The sequence below is a fragment of the Eleginops maclovinus genome, chromosome 21, assembly GCF_036324505.1.
Source record: "Eleginops maclovinus isolate JMC-PN-2008 ecotype Puerto Natales chromosome 21, JC_Emac_rtc_rv5, whole genome shotgun sequence".
Classification (NCBI taxonomy): Eukaryota; Metazoa; Chordata; class Actinopteri; order Perciformes; family Eleginopidae; genus Eleginops; species Eleginops maclovinus.
Genome location: NC_086369.1, coordinates 7,047,935 through 7,067,067, shown reverse-complemented (window position 1 = coordinate 7,067,067; position 19,133 = coordinate 7,047,935). Strand labels below are relative to the sequence as shown.

At 40.6% G+C, this 19,133-nt stretch overlaps 1 protein-coding gene across 10 annotated transcripts in view; it reads right to left on the bottom strand.

Moving 5' to 3' along the window:
- Positions 1–36: 36 nt before the first annotated feature.
- The window catches only part of abi1a (abl-interactor 1a), a 46,123-nt gene continuing 27,026 nt past the window's right edge, over positions 37–19,133 (bottom strand). Inside the window, exons 4-12 of one of the 10 annotated variants that reach the window (XM_063912546.1) lie at positions 18,297–18,311; positions 17,641–17,744; positions 16,937–17,089; positions 9,498–9,598; positions 8,547–8,681; positions 5,350–5,646; positions 3,394–3,480; positions 2,007–2,192; positions 37–1,517 (exon numbers count right to left, since the gene is read on the bottom strand). In XM_063912546.1, the coding sequence (XP_063768616.1) occupies positions 1,342–1,517; positions 2,007–2,192; positions 3,394–3,480; positions 5,350–5,646; positions 8,547–8,681; positions 9,498–9,598; positions 16,937–17,089; positions 17,641–17,744; positions 18,297–18,311 (1,254 nt within the window). In that variant the 3' untranslated portion in view covers positions 37–1,341. The remainder of the gene's footprint in view (positions 1,518–2,006; positions 2,193–3,393; positions 3,481–5,349; positions 5,647–8,546; positions 8,682–9,497; positions 9,599–16,936; positions 17,090–17,640; positions 17,745–18,296; positions 18,312–19,133) is intronic. The other 9 variants (XM_063912548.1, XM_063912549.1, XM_063912547.1 and 6 more) reach the window with 9 other exon arrangements.

Sequence of the window (19,133 nt, the reverse complement as noted above, 5' to 3'; positions counted from 1 at the left end):
CACCTCTCGCATTCCCTCCAAGTGAACACACGTGCATGTTGTACATAGAATTGTTTATTATAAAAGACTGTACATTAATATTTCAATCAACATATTATATGTACAAATGAGGGGGGGGGATTTTCTATATTTCTACCCCATGAAATTGAGCCAGAACACGTTTTTTTAAATTGGAAGTTCCTAAAGCAAAAATATCAAGGCATAAGCTGCGGTATCCTGAAATGGTCCGAAATAAATCATGAAGTGGTACAGTATGGTGGCCAACAGAACAAAATACAATGTTATGATGATATTACACCTGAGTGACAGCTGAATTTTTACTAAAATACAAACAGCCCAGAGGATTTCATGTTCAGAGCGTGGTCCTTGGTGCTTTTTGAAGGAGGTATTAGTTGCTTATTGGTCTGCATTACATTTGAATTGTCATGGCAGTGTCATGCACCTATTCCAGCCTAATCATCACTGCACACTATCAGTCTATCAGAGTTACCGATGGATTTTTTTTTTACAAGGGTTATTATTGAGTAATTAACAGTGATGTGACATAATCCGTAAATGCTCGATAAGCCAAACAATGGAATGTGTTCTCTTGATTTTGTGTGTTAATATCTGATCTGATCAGTAATACAAATTAAAAAAGGTGAATACATTTACAACATAATGGAAGCATAATGGCAACTTAAGATTACATTATATCTCTTAAAATTTTTGCATGCTTTTCAACGTCAGGAGTCTTTGAAATACCATATACAGTATTTAAATTTGTAAATGATTGACCGGCTGTCTTATTTTTTGCCTTGTGGAGTGGAGGAAGGCGCCACTAATGGAAACTATCATATAATCGACATTCACTGAATTCACATTACAGAAACTCAAGTGGCTGCAGCTCACAATATATACAACTGACAGTACAAACACTTCCACTGAAGGCGTTTTTACGTGACGTTGATTTGTTCCATCGAACCTAATACTCTTGTTCAGAAAGCATTCACTTCTGAGTCCTCTTTTTTTTTGTCCAGGCAAGATGATGTCGTACATCCTTCAGCTGTGTGACCATCGTCTTTGAGTTCAACGGGCATGAGCAGTCCATTTTTTTTTTTTTACATATTCAATAAATGTCCCCAACCCACCCATATAACACCAAAATAAACTAAATAGATATTACTTTTCATTTCATTTGCAATCAGTAAGGGAAAGAACATTCTGTCATATCAAAAGGGGGTCATACAGTTATGTCTACGCGTCTCAGGAGTCAAGATAGCGGCGGTCAGTCACTCAGTGGATTATGATGTGACTGAATAAATAGACTTTACTGGTACTGGGGGGTGGTGGGGCGGCGCTTCAGTCGGCGTAGTGCATGATGGACTCCACGTAGTTACCGGGGAACAGACCTGTGGTGCCATTAGCAACGCCCTCATACCAGCCGTCGTCGTTCTTCTTAATGACGTAGATGATCGAGCCCTCCATGAAGCTCAACTCGTCATCCTTGTCCTTGCTGTAGTCGTAGATGGCCACCACTGAACATGGAAAAGGAGACATTGGGTCATATTAGATAGTGCTCAATTAGAATCAGAATAATTTAATTACCCCAGGGGAATAAAGAAATAAAATATAATAAAATAAAATCATTTTATGAACATAAGAAATGAAAATGAGAAATGAAAAGTTAAATAAAATATGTATACAAAAGGAATAAGTTGAAATAAAAATGTGCAATAAAAGATTAAATGAAATAAAGAATAAAATATTTATATAAATATTAGTTCAAATTAAAATGTAAAATAAGCTATTAAATTAAATAGTACAATTTAAATAAAATGTGCAGTGAAAGATTAAATAATAAAACAATATTTATACAAACATTGGTTAAAATAATTATTTGCAATAAAAGACTAAATGAAATAAAATGAATAAAACATGTAAATAAATGCAATTACAATAAAAATGTGCTGTAAAATATTAATTAATAAACATAAAAGACGGTGGAGAAGTGTTTTGCCACAAACCTTTCTCAACATAGGTCTTGGGTGCCCACTGTGGGTCTCCATCAGCGTAGGGGTCGCTGTACTGCACCACGGCAGCGTCCTCCTCCTCATAATCCACTGGAGGAGGCGGAGGAGGTGGAGGAGAGTCGTCAAACAGCGGCAAGTCATCTGGAGGCGGAGGGGGAGGTGGAGTAGGAGTATCTGCAACTGTTGAGCAGACACAGAGAGTGAGATTTTCCTCGAGGGGGTGAAAAGGTCAAGGAGAACATGGTGCTGGAGAGGAAGGCGGATGAAGCATGCAGGATTAATGATAGAGGGCGGATGAATGGTATTTGAGTATTAAATCCATCAAGCAGGCTGCATCACTGTTAGAAATGGATACTTAAAAAGGTGGAGGCAGTGATTCCGGAGAAAGACTAGATACTGTATTTCAACACGAGCAAAAAAGTCCAGTTTTCTACTGATAGTAAATCTTAAACTATGTGGCTAGCGGGCTAGCTCAAACTCCAATGGAATAGAAATACGATATGTTCTGCCGTCCTAGATTAGAATCACTGACTCCTCCTTTAACATGAATACATAATACTGTATGTTTAAGCCTCTTAAAGGATTTATGTACTCCTCTTGTTGTGGTTTCTGAAGCTCTCTGGAAAAGGGAATTGCACAGGATTTATGAACACTTCCATGATCTGATGATTATCACATGCTGTGTCATGCAATTTAGGGGGTTAAAGGTTTGTGTCATGGCATCCACATTGGTAAAATAAGCCATAAAAAGGTATGTAGATAGCTTCTAATGAACATGTGTTGTATGTTAACACACATCCACCCCAGGAGTTTAAAGTTGCTTTGCGTAAAGAAACAAAATAACTAATATTTCTTTAACCGTAATATTTGTCTTGTAGGTTTTGGTCCAGCAGGGGGCAGCAACATGTCCCATCTTCTTTAGAGACCTTATGCATTTTTCTTCTTAAACATAGTCATTCACCTGAGCTCAGTCTTGCAGCGCTTTAATCAGCATATGAGAACAAAGCTTCAAATCAGTGTTAAACTTCCCCTGCATGAGGATAAATCACTACAAACAGCGGGTGGTGGCTTGAACAGTCTCAGATGGTACCTAATTTGCCAAGAAAACGAGCTACGTATTGCTAAAAGAAACTGCAACGATGTAGTTTGATAGCTGAAGAAATACATCTCTCCCCAAACAGCAGATTTAAAAGTTGCATTAACAATGCCGGGACTAATGAGACACATTCTTGGTATTGCTACAAAAGGATGGTATTAATCGTTCTCAAAAGGAAAAAAAAAGGGAAGAGGATGAACAAGGCACAAGGCATGCTGGGTGTTCTGGAAATGGAAGAAGTTGGCATGGATCAAGAGGAAAGTATGTCTTAGCCTCTTCACTTACTGCTCTCCTGCATCCTGGCCACAAAGCCAGTCAGAGGTATCTGTGGAGTCAGCTGGGGCATGGGGGGAGGAGGAGGAGCGATAGACACTGAAAGCCAGCAGAGAAGAAGAAAACAAAGAGGCAGAGAAAGAGAGCAACAAAAACAAAAGCCCCGTCAGTCACCACGAATGTACAGAAGACAGTTAAGAGTGCACCCTGATACCAAGTGAAAGTGACACAGACTAAACACAGACGCACAGAACGTGAGCCTAAACAGGATGTGCTTGGTCAAAATAATTAAACTGTCGACTCACTGAAATGTTTTAAATTCCCAAATTATTTTAATTTAGAATGATCAATTATGGCAACAGGGGTCAACAGAGTAATTCATTCAACCGTCTTAAGCTGCAGAAACACAAAAGTCCAGTGACGTTCGTGAGTGTGATGAGATTTCACACTGGATTGCTGAGGCCAGAGGATAAACTGCGGATTAGGTTTGATTTCTGTCAATCAGGCAGCTCGCACAAGAAATGAAGGGTGTGGATCGGTCAGAGGGAGGCGCTGTTTTCCCTGGATGTCTATCAACCTCATCCTAAATCCCAGGCAAATCTGCTGAACTCCCCAGACAGACTGATTGCTATGTAGAGCACTTTGAATTCTTACTTTTTCCTCATACTTTTGACACATCTTTTGCACTTGGATTGATCAATATAGACACAAATAAACAAGGCACAGTGCTTCTGTACATGCACACCCAGGCAAAAACAAGCCCATTACTGCCAGGTTTAAAAGCCGGTCCAACACATGGTGAACGGAATGCGTTTGAACACATCTGGAGGTGGTCTGTTGGTGTGATCTCAGCCAGGTGTGCATGCAGTCCTTACAGTGTGACCACATTCTTAAGCGGGGGAGAATCCAGCCTCTGTCTGCTATCTCAAGCTGCAAGCTGTGGCAGAAGCTAGCAAGTCTTCCCCTTTAAAATGTGACTCGAAAAATAATAAACAGTTGAAAGGCGAGGGTCTTGATTGGATGTCATTATCCATAGAATTCATCAAGATAATGATCACATGTTATCGCCAAATAGAGACTACAATTTAGACAGTAGCTAGTTTTAAAGAATGAACTCCTCCATGATCAACAGAGTATTTAGGGTTATTGGTCTTCTGAAAAAACATAACCAAAAACTGTGACTATCTTTTGTTGAAAGTGTTAGAATCTGCTGTAGAATCCAAGAGAAAAGACACTTATTCTGCACAAATACTTAAGTCATCCCACTGATTGATAAAAAGCCTTGAAGGGGTTTGTGTGTTGTTTTGAATAAGGGTTGTATGCGGTACTACTACCACATTATGGCATGAAAATGAAGATATACTGCTTTGGATGGGGGCTGCAACAAGTTATTTTAGCTACCAAAAAAAAAAAAGTGGCCCAGGAAATTAATTCTGGTTCAAGTGTATGCTTAATTTAGAATATTTTCACAGCTTTACCTTCGCATCAGACAGCCTTGTCCAACAGAGATCTTAAGCAATCAAAGTAGATCAAGTTAGCCACCATAGTCCATTGACAAAAAGAGAGATTTGAACTCGCAGGACACAGGAGTTCCTAGTGTACCACTGCCGCAATTGGTTATTTTGTTGATGTTATGCATGACTTTGGTAGCTAAAAAGTGTGGCTTCCCCACATACATTGCTTTAATTCTGTGCTGGTACAATAGTCGGTTTTACCAATTGAAAACATGCTGAACTATCCCCCTTAACCTGCTCCATCAACCTATAAGAGAAGTCAATAATACTGACAAGAATTCAATCTTGACCTTTAGACTGCACTCGTAAATATGACCGATTGGTCCATGGCTACAAAGGTTAGCTTTCTTTAGTTTGTGACTGTGCGTGATTGGGAAGAAATGTGACATTTTGTGCTTCAGTGACAGTTCAGGATGTATGAACCAGGTAAAGGCTGGAGACAGAAGGGCCTTACTTGAGTTCTGGCCATAGCCATGAGTGCCTCCATTAATATGAGGCTGTTGTTGCTGTTGTTGTTGTTGTTGCTGCTGCTGCTGCTGCTGCTGTAGTAGTAGCTGTTGTTGCTGCTGCTGTAGTTGCTGCTGCTGCTGCAAGGAGAACTGGGAAGTGACCGACGGCGCCCGGCGGTAGGTGCCCGTGGCCGAAACCATAGAGACAGAGGAGTTGGAGGGGTTGTGCCGCGAAATCTGCCGCGAGATGGTTCCAAACTGGGACATTGGAGCGGGTCCCAGACCAGGCCCAGGGGCCACCACTAGAAACACCCAAAGACAAGGGGAGGAAGAGAGGAAGGATAGGCAAGACGAAAGAGGGGGGGGGGTTAGACAGAGGAGAAGGAAGGAGAAAAAAAGAAGCACCAAACACATGAATCATCAAGATTATAAAAGATAATGTGAGCTTTGACATAGTGAGTAAAGCCCCACACCTTATGAAAAGACAATCAATAACCAATTTAGGGAAGAAGGAGAGCTAGGGAAGCAACACAGATTGTCAATTGATCAGAGATATTTCATTCAGGTGAAATTAAAAACAAGAGTCCCGAGAATAAATCCTGCACCTAAGAGTCCCTGAGGAAAAAGCTTCAGTGACCAAAGAAAACAGAGCAGCAACAGAACAGATCCTTTATGTTTCGACGAATTAAAATGTAAAAAATATAACTTCCACATCAACTAACAGCAACAGCATCCACAACACTCAATGTGCAGACTATTCATCGAGTGGGTGTGTTAGGAAGAGGTTCCTTTTGTTCATCTCGAGTATTTCCTGTTCACATTTCTCGATAGCATACTGTCTCCCATGAGACACTCTGCTCTCAGATAGGGATGGGTGGAACCAGAGGAAGTAGAGATTCAGAGGAACACAGGGGGCAAACAAACTTCTGCTTACCGCCACTAGCAGAAGTAATTATAGCTCAAAGAGTGCATTGATGTTCTGAGGATAAAATGTGCATGTTTCAAGTGATCATCTTGTTCAAGATTACTGCAGTCAATCAGACATGAGCCGCCATTGTACAAACACAAACACACAGTTGTTGGTGGAGCTTTGCAGAGCTCTTGACAGTAAATCAAAAACAAGCATCGTCCAGTAATTCAGAGTCAAAATCCCAAGAAAAGTAAAGCTTCATCAGGCAGTATTGAATGTTTCCAGCAATCAAATGGCTGTTTTCCAACTTCATTACCCAGAAATCACCATGTCATATTAGTTGTAAGTTTAGCTGCTGCAATATTGAGTGCTATTTTCATTAGCTACCATTAATTATTGAGTTCTTAGTAAACAGAAGCCATCTTCAGAATAGTGATGACTAAATCAGATTGCAACATTAACATTTAAATAGTGTTTTATGACTTAGGTAAGGTTTAAACATGTTGCTAGCTAACATTTAGCATGTTCCACTTTAAAGTCTCACACACTGTGACATCATTTGTAATACTTTTAGGGGGGCAAACAATATATTAAACTTGAATGACAATGTGTTGTATATGTAGGTACGCATTTCTTATTTATCAATGCATACATGGAAAACATGGCTGCATTTCAGAGTTAGCAATAGGTCTATTCATTTGGAATGATGACATGCTAGCTAGTTTAATGACAACATGCTAGCTAGTTCAATGTTGTTGCCATGTTATTATGTAAATAAAAGGTATGCTGTGAATTATTGTGGCATTAAATCTACAATTTTGCCAACATTCTGATCAAAAGTCAAATCTGACTTTGACCATATTTCTCTACTTTTTATACTTCTTTATTCAAGCAGGTCTTGTATTAGCCATTATCATGCTAATGTTAGCTTTGTCAGTTCATTAGGTTAACAACATGTATGCAACACTTTCTGGTAGTAACTGAGAGAACGTATTTTGGATGCCACTCCACCACCATGCGCACTATCATTATCAACATTTCAAAACACTCTGCTTTAAATAATGAGCAATAATAATAATAATGTTCAATACTAAAATGTGTAATGACGTATCTGCCATTCCGTTGTTTTGGACTGTTACAATACCCGCTCATCAGTGATCATTATGTTTATGGTATCTTTTTTTAACTCTGGCATAAGAATTTCCTTCGGGGTAAATAAGAACTTATCTTAACCTGGTTTTAATTTAATTTAGTTTTTCACTTTGTAAATATGTTGAAGATAAGTTATAACTAAGTAGATCTGCAAATAATAGCTGAGATATAAAAATCTGAAATACCAAATTGGTCATGATTTATGCTAAAATTGCAATATTTTCAGTACTGCAGCTGCACCAATCCTACATCTTTTTATTCAGTTAAAGGGTAAATTACCTGTGTAGAAGAAGTCTCAGAAATCATAAAGGTTAATTAATTTTGTATCTTCATTTTGAATCGCTACACATCCTGCCAGTACCTCAGCTCGGAGGGCTGACATTTCATGTTTAAATTTAGGTAGTGAAAGTTATCATCACTTCTATCAATGTTAATAGCCTAAATATACTGCAGATTGAGGTCAAATGTTGATAGACCAGGCAGTTATTAACTTCTGACAAGCCTTAGGTGATAGGAGACTTCTTCATCAGCCAATTATAGAAAGATCAGTGAAGAATAAGGGAGCACCGCCACCACCGAGGATTGAGAAAAATGTTAATAAACCGTTCAGCAGAGAGGCACATACAATGTAACCTGCTGTGTCTTCAAATAGAAGCACATACACAGTCTGTACACACTGCAAGCAAGAGGATCATTTCCTACAGAGCTTATCAACCAGTTTGGAATGAAATAATGAGCAATAGCTTTTACCTTAAAAGTGCAGAGTATGGGGAGCTATTAAAACACTCAAACCCTTTGTGCTCTATAAACTCCAAATATCTCAAGAGAGGTTTGGAAGCAGCAGCATAGCTTTTTCGAGGTCTGTCTGTTTTCATTAATTAAATAGTGGTTTGTTTGCAAGCTTTGTTTACTCATTAAAGTAGAGAAATTGGATATATCATCTTTAATATGGAGCCCAATGTGTATGGGGAAAAAAGTGGATGATTTGATTGCTCTCTTGCTTGCAGTGTGTACAACAGACACCCATCCACCCTTATTTGCGCTGGTCCACCATAGGAAGATACCAGAAGCTGTGATGATTATCCACCGTCCGGGCATAAGAGGCGTTAGGAGCGGCCTCAGGGGGTCGCGGCGTCTCACCTATAGGAGGAGGAGGTGGAGGTGGTGGTGGTGCTGGGGGGCCGAGCCCGGCCATGGGAGGAGCGGGAGGAGGAAGAGGAGGAGGAGGGGGTGGGGGAGGTGGTGGGGCTCCTGGAGGAGCGAACATTGGCGGTACTGAAACAAGTATTTACATTAGTGACCATTTAACTTGGTGGACGAGCTGCACACTCTCTGACACATTTCTTTTGTAGAGTGTTTCCATGGCAACGAGAAGTGGATTGTTCTGTTCTGGCAGCATGAGGCTGGCGCTGAGGTCCTAAAGCTGCTACATAAACCTAAAATATTTCTTCTCAGCTCAAATCTTTTGTAAAAGTCCAATGAGTTGTATCTAAGGCGTGTGGATGGTGTAAAGCGGTACTGTGTGTAGCTTGTGTGTGGCGTTATGTGAGCCTTACTGTTCCACTATAAGGCAGCGTGGCCTATTTACCCAGGAGGATAGAGAATCAGCTGTGCTTAGAACACAATGGGCCCACATAATCCCTGTCTGGTAAACATAGGCTTTATGTAGCGTGGATTTACTATGGGCAAATACATGTTACATTTACACCTCACCTCTAATATTGGCATATGAACTGTGTAATATTTAAATATATGAACTATTTCCTGATGTTTAATGCTTCAAATTTGATTTTTAATCAAATATTTGGGCACAAATATTTTAAAAGGTCATCTTTAATGCAAATTCACACTTTTTTTTATACTCAAAGGTGTGATTTCATCCATTATTTGGAGCATGGGAAAGGGTTACACAACTCTTAGGTGGGTTAGCAGCACTGTAAGGCAGGGTGGAGCAGGATTTGTTGGCGGCTTTAAAAAAATGCCTGAAGCTGGTTAAATACAATCCTTCCCTCATTTCATATCAGCAAGGGGAACGGCTGGCTGGCCTGTAGCAACTGTCACTGCATGATGTGCGGCTAGCAAAGAGCTCACCTGGTCCAGGGTTGGGGATGGAGGGTGTAGGCACCGCGATGGGAATGCCAATACCGCTGCTGCCGCTGTTCTCCCTGCTGCTGCTACCCCCGCTGCTCCCACTGTGGAGGCGAGAGACAGAAGAGGAGAGAGGACACGGTTATATTCAGGGCAACATGCTCACACTGCACAGCAGGTAACACTGCAGATATATGAACTCTGCTGCATTTGGGATTATGTTTTATTTACAATTATCAGACTGCAAAAATGTCACATTGGCATTTTCTTCTCTCAACTGGCTTCTTACTACTGAGATGCAGATTGACACACCCAGTGAGCAAGACATGAGTCACTCTGGTGAGGTATGCATCAGATTAACGGAGTAAAATCAAGTATAATAGTGTTAAAGGTCTACTATTATGCTATATTTGAACTATATATTGTAGGGCAATATACAAAACATGTCTGAAGTGTTTTGCTCAAAATACCAAACAGATCCCCCATTGTAGCATGCCTCATCCCCCTCTATTTCAGCCCTGTTCCTGAAGTGCTGATTCTGTGACTGTCACTTTACATTTGGGCTGAGCTGAAGCTGGCCACGCCCCTTTGCAGCATCATGCAGCTCTCTCTCCTCTGTGAAAGTTTGCTACCGGGAGAAGATACTCAGCTACACGCTGCCGTGATTAAACCCCATATTATGTTCCAAACCACATCAAGCATTATTTCTGAAACACTTCTCAGTGTTTACCACTAGAACAGTGACATTATATGTATTATACATACAACAACCTAAGTCCCCCCTGCAGACATCCTGCTGAATACAAAGACACACAGAGCTGCTGCGGAGGGGATTCAGCTCGCTACTGTATATGGGGGACGATAGGTTAGGACATGTCACGTGGGCGGGACGTTGCCAGTAGTTCAATGTAAAGCGAGCACACATGCTACAGCATTAGTGAATAGACTAAACAATGGAAAAGCAACCACGACACAATAAAAAAAAAACAGCTTTATGAAAATAGTGTTCACACATGGATTGCAGGAGCTAAATGTAGCCACAGATGCTAATATAGCCAGGCAGGATTATCAGTGCCGATGGGTGATGTGAATATCTGTTTCACATATTTATTGTGCAAAAACATGCTATTTTTTGTGTAATGTGTAGTTCTGTTTCACAGGTGATTACCTATACTGTATATTCCTGTATTTAAATTCCTTGTTTTGAAATGTGAAACGGTTTCAACATCTTTTATCAGAGTCGCACCACCATTAAAAAAAAATCATTATCATGTTATGGTAATTAACAGGTTCAATTATTCATCAAAAAAACATCAAACTATCTGCGTTTCATCATTGTCAACAGTTCACTTGTAGACTTTGGTTTATTTCTTGGGCAAAAACTAACGAAAAAGTATTAATGAGGTGTCAGTTTGGGGTCGGTGATGGGGAATTTATCAGTGTATTATTGACTTAATCTATAATACAGGAAGGTACATTAATCATCAAGGAAAATAATATCAATATCATGACGAGACATTTTGTTTATCATAATACTCTCATTCATAAATCTCCCCCCCCCCCCCCCCCCCGGGATATAGGACATGTGAATGCAACATGTATGTCAGCTCTCCAGCGGCCTGTATAAGTGCGGTTCACCCTGTGTTTGACCCCGAGGCGCTGAGATCAATGATGACTACCCCCCCCACACTCTCACTCTCTCTCTCTCTGGCCTTGATCCTCATTTCTGCTGCAGCCCCACCTCTCCTCCCTCTTTCATCCCTGGTTTTCGACTGATCCTTCTCCCCACCTCTCACCCCTAACCATCCCTCGACCTCTTCCTCTCATCCCCCTCATCGCCTGTAAAGTGATTCCCCCTCACCCCTGTCTCCTCTGATTCCTTCCGCCTCTCTGCACCCGCTTCCACGTCACCTCCCCCAACATCTCTTCTTTATCCCCTTTTCCCATCATCCCCCTCTCCTCTCTGATCCATGTCAGTCAGGCCCTGGGGCTCTGCAGGCGCAGCCAGCAGGGGTTACCCCTCTGAAGGTTGTTGGTGTCAGTGGGAGCCAAGTCTCTTTGGGGATAAAGGCTAAACAACATAATGTCATTCCTCTTTTCAAGTGAACGCCGTACTTCATTCCCCCCGTACTTCATTCCCCCATCTGGTTCTTTGGATTCATCCATTCTAATCCCTCTATAAGTTAGCGGTTCCTTCGCTAACCCATTTATCTTTTTCCCGGCTTTCGCTTTTGTTTCAGGCATGCTCGCTGTGAAAGAAAAGCACCTTCCTGTCTCATTCAGCCACTACTCAACATAGTGAGCAGTTTGGAAATCAACTAACTCGCAGAAAGGCTTTACAAAGTTCTAAGCTCACTAGCTCACATGTTACAAAAGGCCCTGGAGCCGATGAGGGAAAAGACACAGTTCACAGTAAAAGTTTGAATGTGAATTTTGAAATGATATGACTCGACATTAGCGGAAAGAATAGACTTACAAATGAGCCTGGAGCGCAATCTAAGAAGAAAAAAATGAAATATTTTTGATAAGAAAAGTGAAGATTGTTATCAAGGCTTTAAATAACCTGGAGCACACGAAGAGCTGAATGAGGGTTTCTGTAATCTACCACAATAATCTTATGATGATAAATGAGCTGTTACTGTGTGCCAAATTCAGACTAAATATTTTGAGACTGACCATCTAGGGCGAAGTGTTCAACTATGTTGCTAAAAGAAAAAGTTCTAAGCTTGTGGATGTTATATGAGATGCTTCACAATTCAAGGTAAACTGATTAAAAGTGATAGTTACGCCATAAAATAACGTCATGTGTATGGGTTCAGCAAGGCGAGGTTACTCAGTGTGCAAAATACAGTCCTTTCAGTACTCAAATAATGTGTATAACCCTAAAAAAAAAAAGCTGTATTTAATATTTTGGAGTCTCTAAATGAAGACATTTATTTTCCATTGATCTATAACGTAATGTTTATTTGCACAATGAAATGAGCAAAGGTGTTCATCAGAGAACAGGTAGCTTATGTTTATCCTACCGGTACTGTACCGTGAAAATCGATTCGGTACAGGTCCAAAATACCGGATCATGAAGTACCGGTACTGTACCGATATAAATTTACACCAAGTATGTGCTTATTTTGCGACTGAAGATGCGTAAATCCTACCACAAAGACAAACATTTTGCACCGGAAAAGACGTAAAATGAAACTTGAAATCAGAGCCATCTTTGATTTGAGATCCTCTCGCCACAGTCTCACGAGACATTGCGAGAGCTTGGCTGATCCAGCGTTCTGATTAGTCATAAAGAATCAAAAGCAGGTCAGCCATTTTTGCTTTGCTGGCATTGGCGGCCTTTGTTGCTTTGTGTAATTTTGCCACGTAAGTTGAGGGCCGCGGACTGCGCGGAGTGAATTTGTTTGTCATGCCCCTTGGGAAGACCAGTAAGGTCTGGCATCACGTAACAAAGCTTTCAGGGGGCAGAACGCAAGGTGCAACCTCTGTAATGCCACCATTCAGTGCAGCGGTGGAACATCTAACATAGCAAAACATTTACGCCGCCAGATTGAGACAACTCCACATGAGTATGGAACGATCATTGCGTCCATGTTCAACATTAAGGGTAAGTTTTTGAACACATGTTAATTTGTCAATTGTTCAGGTACAGGTACAGGTCCGGACCTGTACCTGTACCTGAACAATTTGACAAATGCATGCAATTGAAAGTGTAAAAAGACAACATTGGGCTTAATATGCATGCATGGTTATGAGTTCCGAAAAGGCCTCACCTTTTTAGTTTGCACTCAAATTATAAAGCAGAAAATATGTTCAAGTGGGTGTTGTTTTACAGTTTAGCACTGGATTAAAGTATTGTGAATGGATTTTATTAATTTCCTCCGCGCCCTGGAATAGAGAGTTGGTTTTATTTGGAAAGAGAAGTGAAATGACAAGAAAATGGAGTTAAAGTGAATATTTATAACCATTTTCATGTATACTAAACCCATAGAGTCAGACACCATCTTAAATGCATGCTGTCTAGTTTGTATAGTTTAAGTCCCAGTAACAAAATGTTATTACCGTGTAATGAGCATGTTTTCTCCAAACAATGATACCTGCATAAGCCGCTGTAATCTTCTCCACAGGAAGATATTAGATAATAACCGTAGGAACGGGCAGATATTGAATTTAGGTCTCAGCTGAGGATGGCAGAGACAGATGAGCTGAATAAGCAAAGCTGACTTTAAGCCTGTGTAATCAAATAGTGATGCGGCAGCAATATTATCTGGGCACGACTCCCGAGGACAGCATCCGTTTGTCAAAGGGACATCAATACAAAGTGGAATAACTACTTTTTGCAAACACACAAGTAACAGAAGTTGAGGCGAGGGAAAGGAAAAGAAAATATGTGATATTTATGGAGCGTCACAGTCAGCATTACAGGCTTTTTAGCTAATGAGGCTGACTCGTAACTCAAATTTCATGAACGCGCTGCCCTCCTTCCCTGCGGGGAGACTGCAAGAGCCATGTTCAAGGGGTTTCCATACTGTAGTTTTTTGAAACAGCACTTTATATCAGAGGCTTTTACAGATATTAATATCAAAGTGATTCAGGCAGTGGTGAGAAACCCTTCGGGCCTTGTCACACAAATGCTGGATTTAGTGTAGAGGAGGAAGAGGTACATAAGCGCTCTAAACAGCTGAGCTAAGAGAAGAGATTTGAGGTAGTTGACATGGAGGGGAACTGTGTTTCAATTTTTGAGAGATGCTTTTAAACACATAAGCATTCGTTTGAGAGGGGTAGCTGGAACATTAATACCACTCACACCTATCCAAATGAAGTCCTTACTCACAAAAAAGCACACAAGTCTTACTCGCAGGTAAAAGCTATGTGGATTAACATTCCACTTGCAGGATTTAAGAGTTCTTTCTTCATAAAGTTAGTGGTGTAATCTCTAACTTCATCATGGCAACAGTATCTGGCTTCCCATTGGTCTGATGTCATGAGGCCAATACTTACTCTAATATTATGCCACTTGCTCGAGACTTTTTAACTTATTATAGGCTTATAGTAAATAGCAGACATGTGGACTCGAGTCACATGACTTGGACTGGAGTCATGATTTTAATGACTTCAGACTTGACTTGATCAAATTCGGCATGACTTGCGACTCGACTTGGACTTGAATACTATTAACTCGAGACTTGACTCGGACTTTGCCTCTTTTACTTGTAATGACTTGACATGTCTCGAGTCAAAAACTAAATTTCCTCATGGACATCCTTCCCTGCAATACGAATTGGCGAAGCCCCGAAGACCGTAAAGTGCGGGAGCCGGCAGGCAAGCGCGAGCGATGCAATCATGTGGCGGATTTTGGCCTTTTCGGATTGGATCAGGGATTTAACCTACGGAGAATATGCAATTCCGCCGCAGAAGGGAAGCCTAGTCGAGAGCTGTCCGTCCGGTCTGCATGTCTCTCTCTCGCTTAAAAGGATAGGCGCTCTGCCTCTGCATGACCCTTATAGCAGAACACACGATATTACAGTGTTAAGAGGGTGAAATGTTGCTTTACACATTTCAACACTTAATACTGTCACCTTGATTCCAATTTCAGATACCTGTATTTGCCTAACTGAATTAGTTTATAGAGAGGAAAACATTTGGACTAAAACGTTTGGACTTGTCGTCGACTAAAACTAGACTAAAACTATGAAGGATAAAAAGGACTAAAACTAATAACCATTTTCGTCCAAAGACTAAGACTAAATCTAAAATAGCTGCCAAAATTAACACTGACACACACTTTGCTAACTTTATGGTCACATTGGTGCCTTCTGTGCTAATACAATTCAAACCCAATATTCACTCTCACTTCTTCTCTAAGATACTTTGAAGGTCTTAGGGCGCATGTGTATATCTTAAAAGATTTCAATACAGAAACATTGAACATATTTCAATCTGTACTTACAAAATTAGACTGTAGATTAGATTGATATGTTAAAATGATGATCGATAGTCTAATAATTGCAATATTAAGTGAAGAGTACATGATGACTTGTTCAGGACTTGAAAAAGATCGGGACTTGGACTCGACTTGGCTTTGATGTGACTCGGACTTGGACTCGACTTGCCCTTCTCTGTCTTTACTTGGGACTTGACTGCTAAGACTTGGGACTGACTTGTGACTTGCCAAACAGTGACTTGATCCCACCTCTGGTGAATAGTGCTGCTTTGAGAGGCTATTATACATCTCATTGGTGTATTGTGTTTCTCCAAAGAAGGGTTTTTAAAGTCTGAGGCCTCCAAATAGACACAGCGCGCCCCCATCCTCTTTCACTGACTATATTTTGACTAAATTCCTAGATTCCTAAGGGAGCATGACGATGTTATCTGATCCTATAGGCACTTTACAATTGAGCAAAGATAGCCAAGCTAATATTGGTGTGTGCCATGACATCAGACCATACCGAATACATAATACAGGTCTTTCCTAAGGCATGTATTAGTGTGCGACACTTGCAAACAGGGCTAAACAACAACATCCCCCAAAACTGTTGAGCAGTATCTCTTTAACCAAATGAAAGCATGTTTTCTAGAATACAGTTTGGAGCTTCCCTGAAGGAGCCAACCTCCCTCTTTACAGTAACGCTGTCATTGTGTATTATCAGTACTTTGTGGCGTAGCTATCTTTAACATATTGGAGATATACTGTCAGTTAGTTTATCTAAATTGCAATTTCAAAACCACTTTCTGTGTGCTTTGTATTTGCTTAACTTTTTTGCATTGAGCTTGTAATTTCCTCGTAGAGTTTTATCTTATTCAAATAAACCTGACTTGACCTTAAGTAGTGTGTGTGTGTATGTTGTACTGTAGCTAACCCCTTACCTATACTATACAGCTGTGAACAAAATTAAGAGACCACTTGAGCATTATTATTATCTCTTGTTTTATTATTTATAGGTATGTGTTTGAGTTCAATAATTGATTTGATTTTTACTGTATTCTATAAACTACTGACAATTTTTCTCTGTGTTGGAATTCAGCAGACACTGGAATGGCTGCCGTACATGTAGAGATACAGATTTCAGAAACAATTGGAGTGGTCTCTAATGTTTTCCGGGGCTGTATTTTTTATTCGATCGATCCATTTATGGCTGTAAAATGTTTGAAAATAGAAGGAAATTAAAGCTTGCAACGGGCCATGATGGCACCTAACAATCATTAATGGTATAAAAGAAAGACAATATATTTCTGTAACCATTAATCAGGAATGCATTGACAGCAATTGTAGAACTGTGACTATAATGTTTGGTAAGTGACTGTAGAAGTGTTTTTTTTAATAATATAATCATGATGACGTTTGGATGAGGGGCTGGCTATTATTTTGGACTTTAATTACTTTTCAGTTTTTCAACTATAAAGCCTGTAGACATAGTTTTCGTCTTGGTCTTATCTACCTGTGTGTGCGCTGCCTCTGGTTGAGCGATGCCGTGCGTCCGGGGCTGTGCTGCTGGCCTTGCTGGTTGCTCAGTCGAGCGGGGCTGGTCATGTAGTCGTTGGGCACTGTGGGCGGCTTCACCGGCTCCAGGGTCTTGTAGGATGTGTTGCGTCTGTAGCGGGGTAAAAGGCATATGATGACTCAAGGAAAGAAATGATCATAACTCAAATCTGCTATCAAAACTGCGAGGCCGTGTTCAGTAGACTGTAATCCATGCTATCAGTTTACCCAGCTGGATGCAGTGAGCTAAAGGCTGGATGTGAGTCACAGTTTACCCTGGGAATTAATATCTGATCACTGTGCTTCAGACCATGACAGGCTTCATCAGCATGTGAGGCCTGACACTGTCACAAAACAAAGTTCCAAGATTTTTTTTTTTGCCTTTTGAGTCCCTTTCTCTGGCTTCACTCGCATGAATTTGTCATCTCAGATGTGTGTCCAAGCCAAAACCACATCACGACCACGCCATTTTAGCTCAGTGTGTCCTTTAATGTTACCCTTCACCAAACATTCATTCATTCATAAAAAAAGCACAAATGCCCCGAAAAATAATCTAAAATAAATGTACTTAAACTGTTCTTGTGTGGCTCCCAAAACATCCATTTTTGATGTTCAGTGTTTTATAATTAGAGGATTAGCCTTCCTTTCAAATGAAATCCTTACCCGAGCGTGCCACGCCCTGACATGGGAGGGCTCGGTGGCTTCTGCGTGGGCGGATTGGTCCTCGATAGAGTTCCTCCCCTGATAGTCTGATTGTTTCCATGTTGCTGTGGCAAGAAGAAAACAGACAAATGACTTCAGGCACTTGTGCGACAGAAATCAAACGTTATAGGCTGCCCAGATTAAGACTCTTCGACACACAGATGTATATTTTAGTTGGTAAGAGTTATGTAATGCCGCCTTGGCTGATGATTAACTCTTTCTGCTGATTGCAGGTTAGAAACCTCTAGTGTTTCAACAAGGCTGCTTGCAAAACAACAAATAACCAAAGCTTTTACAACATCTGGATTTCAAATTACGCCTAATTGTTCTGTAACACTTCATTACACACTTAAGGATAAAGAGTTTCTGGGTAGCCTATAATGATTTTGATTAATCTAGAGAACATTTATGGACAACTACACAACATGTGAAAGACAACAGTTGGTACGGTGACAGGCAGGGTGTTCTGGGAGAAGAGGACTAGTCTGTTAAAGGGAATAACGTGGGAAAAGACAGTCATAATTACACGTACAGGGGTTTGTTGTGAAAGGGAGTTGGAGTGGGATCTATCAATAATACATTCTAGTAAAAATGGGTCATGTGACAACCGGACTTACCTTGGCTTTTAGCCACTTATGAAGGCGAAGGAGAAAAAAACACAGGAGAAAGAGACAGAAAGAGGGTATGTCAAAATGGCCATGTCCAAACGAAGCAGTAGGAGTCAGAGTACAAGCGAGCAAAAAAATGATTTCCTCGTGGTATTTACACTGAGTAAACATTTCGCAAGGCCCGGGCAGGTCAGCGGTTAGAAGTCATTCTACCCGCTCCTGCCAGCTGCTCTTTTGCCTCAGACATACAGTACCACACCCAGACTAGAAGCAAATCACAGAGATTTGATGGCAAAGCTATTGTGCCTAAGTAAAACACAGTAAAAGGAAGAATTTATCTAAGGTCTGTTGCATATTTTTTTTACAGATTTTAAGTCTACTGGGCATTCATATTCATTTGGTTCATACAAATTCAGGTTTGGATTGAAATTTCATATCGTCATACCACCCGCAGTGATTAAAAACACCTTTGTACTCCGTCGGGCTGTTGTCAAAGAGAATATAGAGCCACATAACAGTGGGGTTTGACGACTGCAGAGTCAAGTGGCTCATCTATAATGCAGCCTCCCTAGTGGCCTTTGCAGAAAGCATTGTAGCATCACAAGAGCACGAGAGACAGCGTGAAGATGAAACCAAAAGCACATTCCTGGCATAGGTCAGCATGAAGAGAGCTTTCTGTGTCTTTAAAAAGAAAAAGAAAAAAAGCTGTGAATGGTAAATTTCTCATTCAAAATTTCACTCTCCCCGGGTTATCAGAGCTAGACGAGATTCAATTGTCAATCTGGGTCATACTAGGAATGCAAAAGCCTACTACAGCATTCTCTTATCTTTCCCAGGCTAATGCTG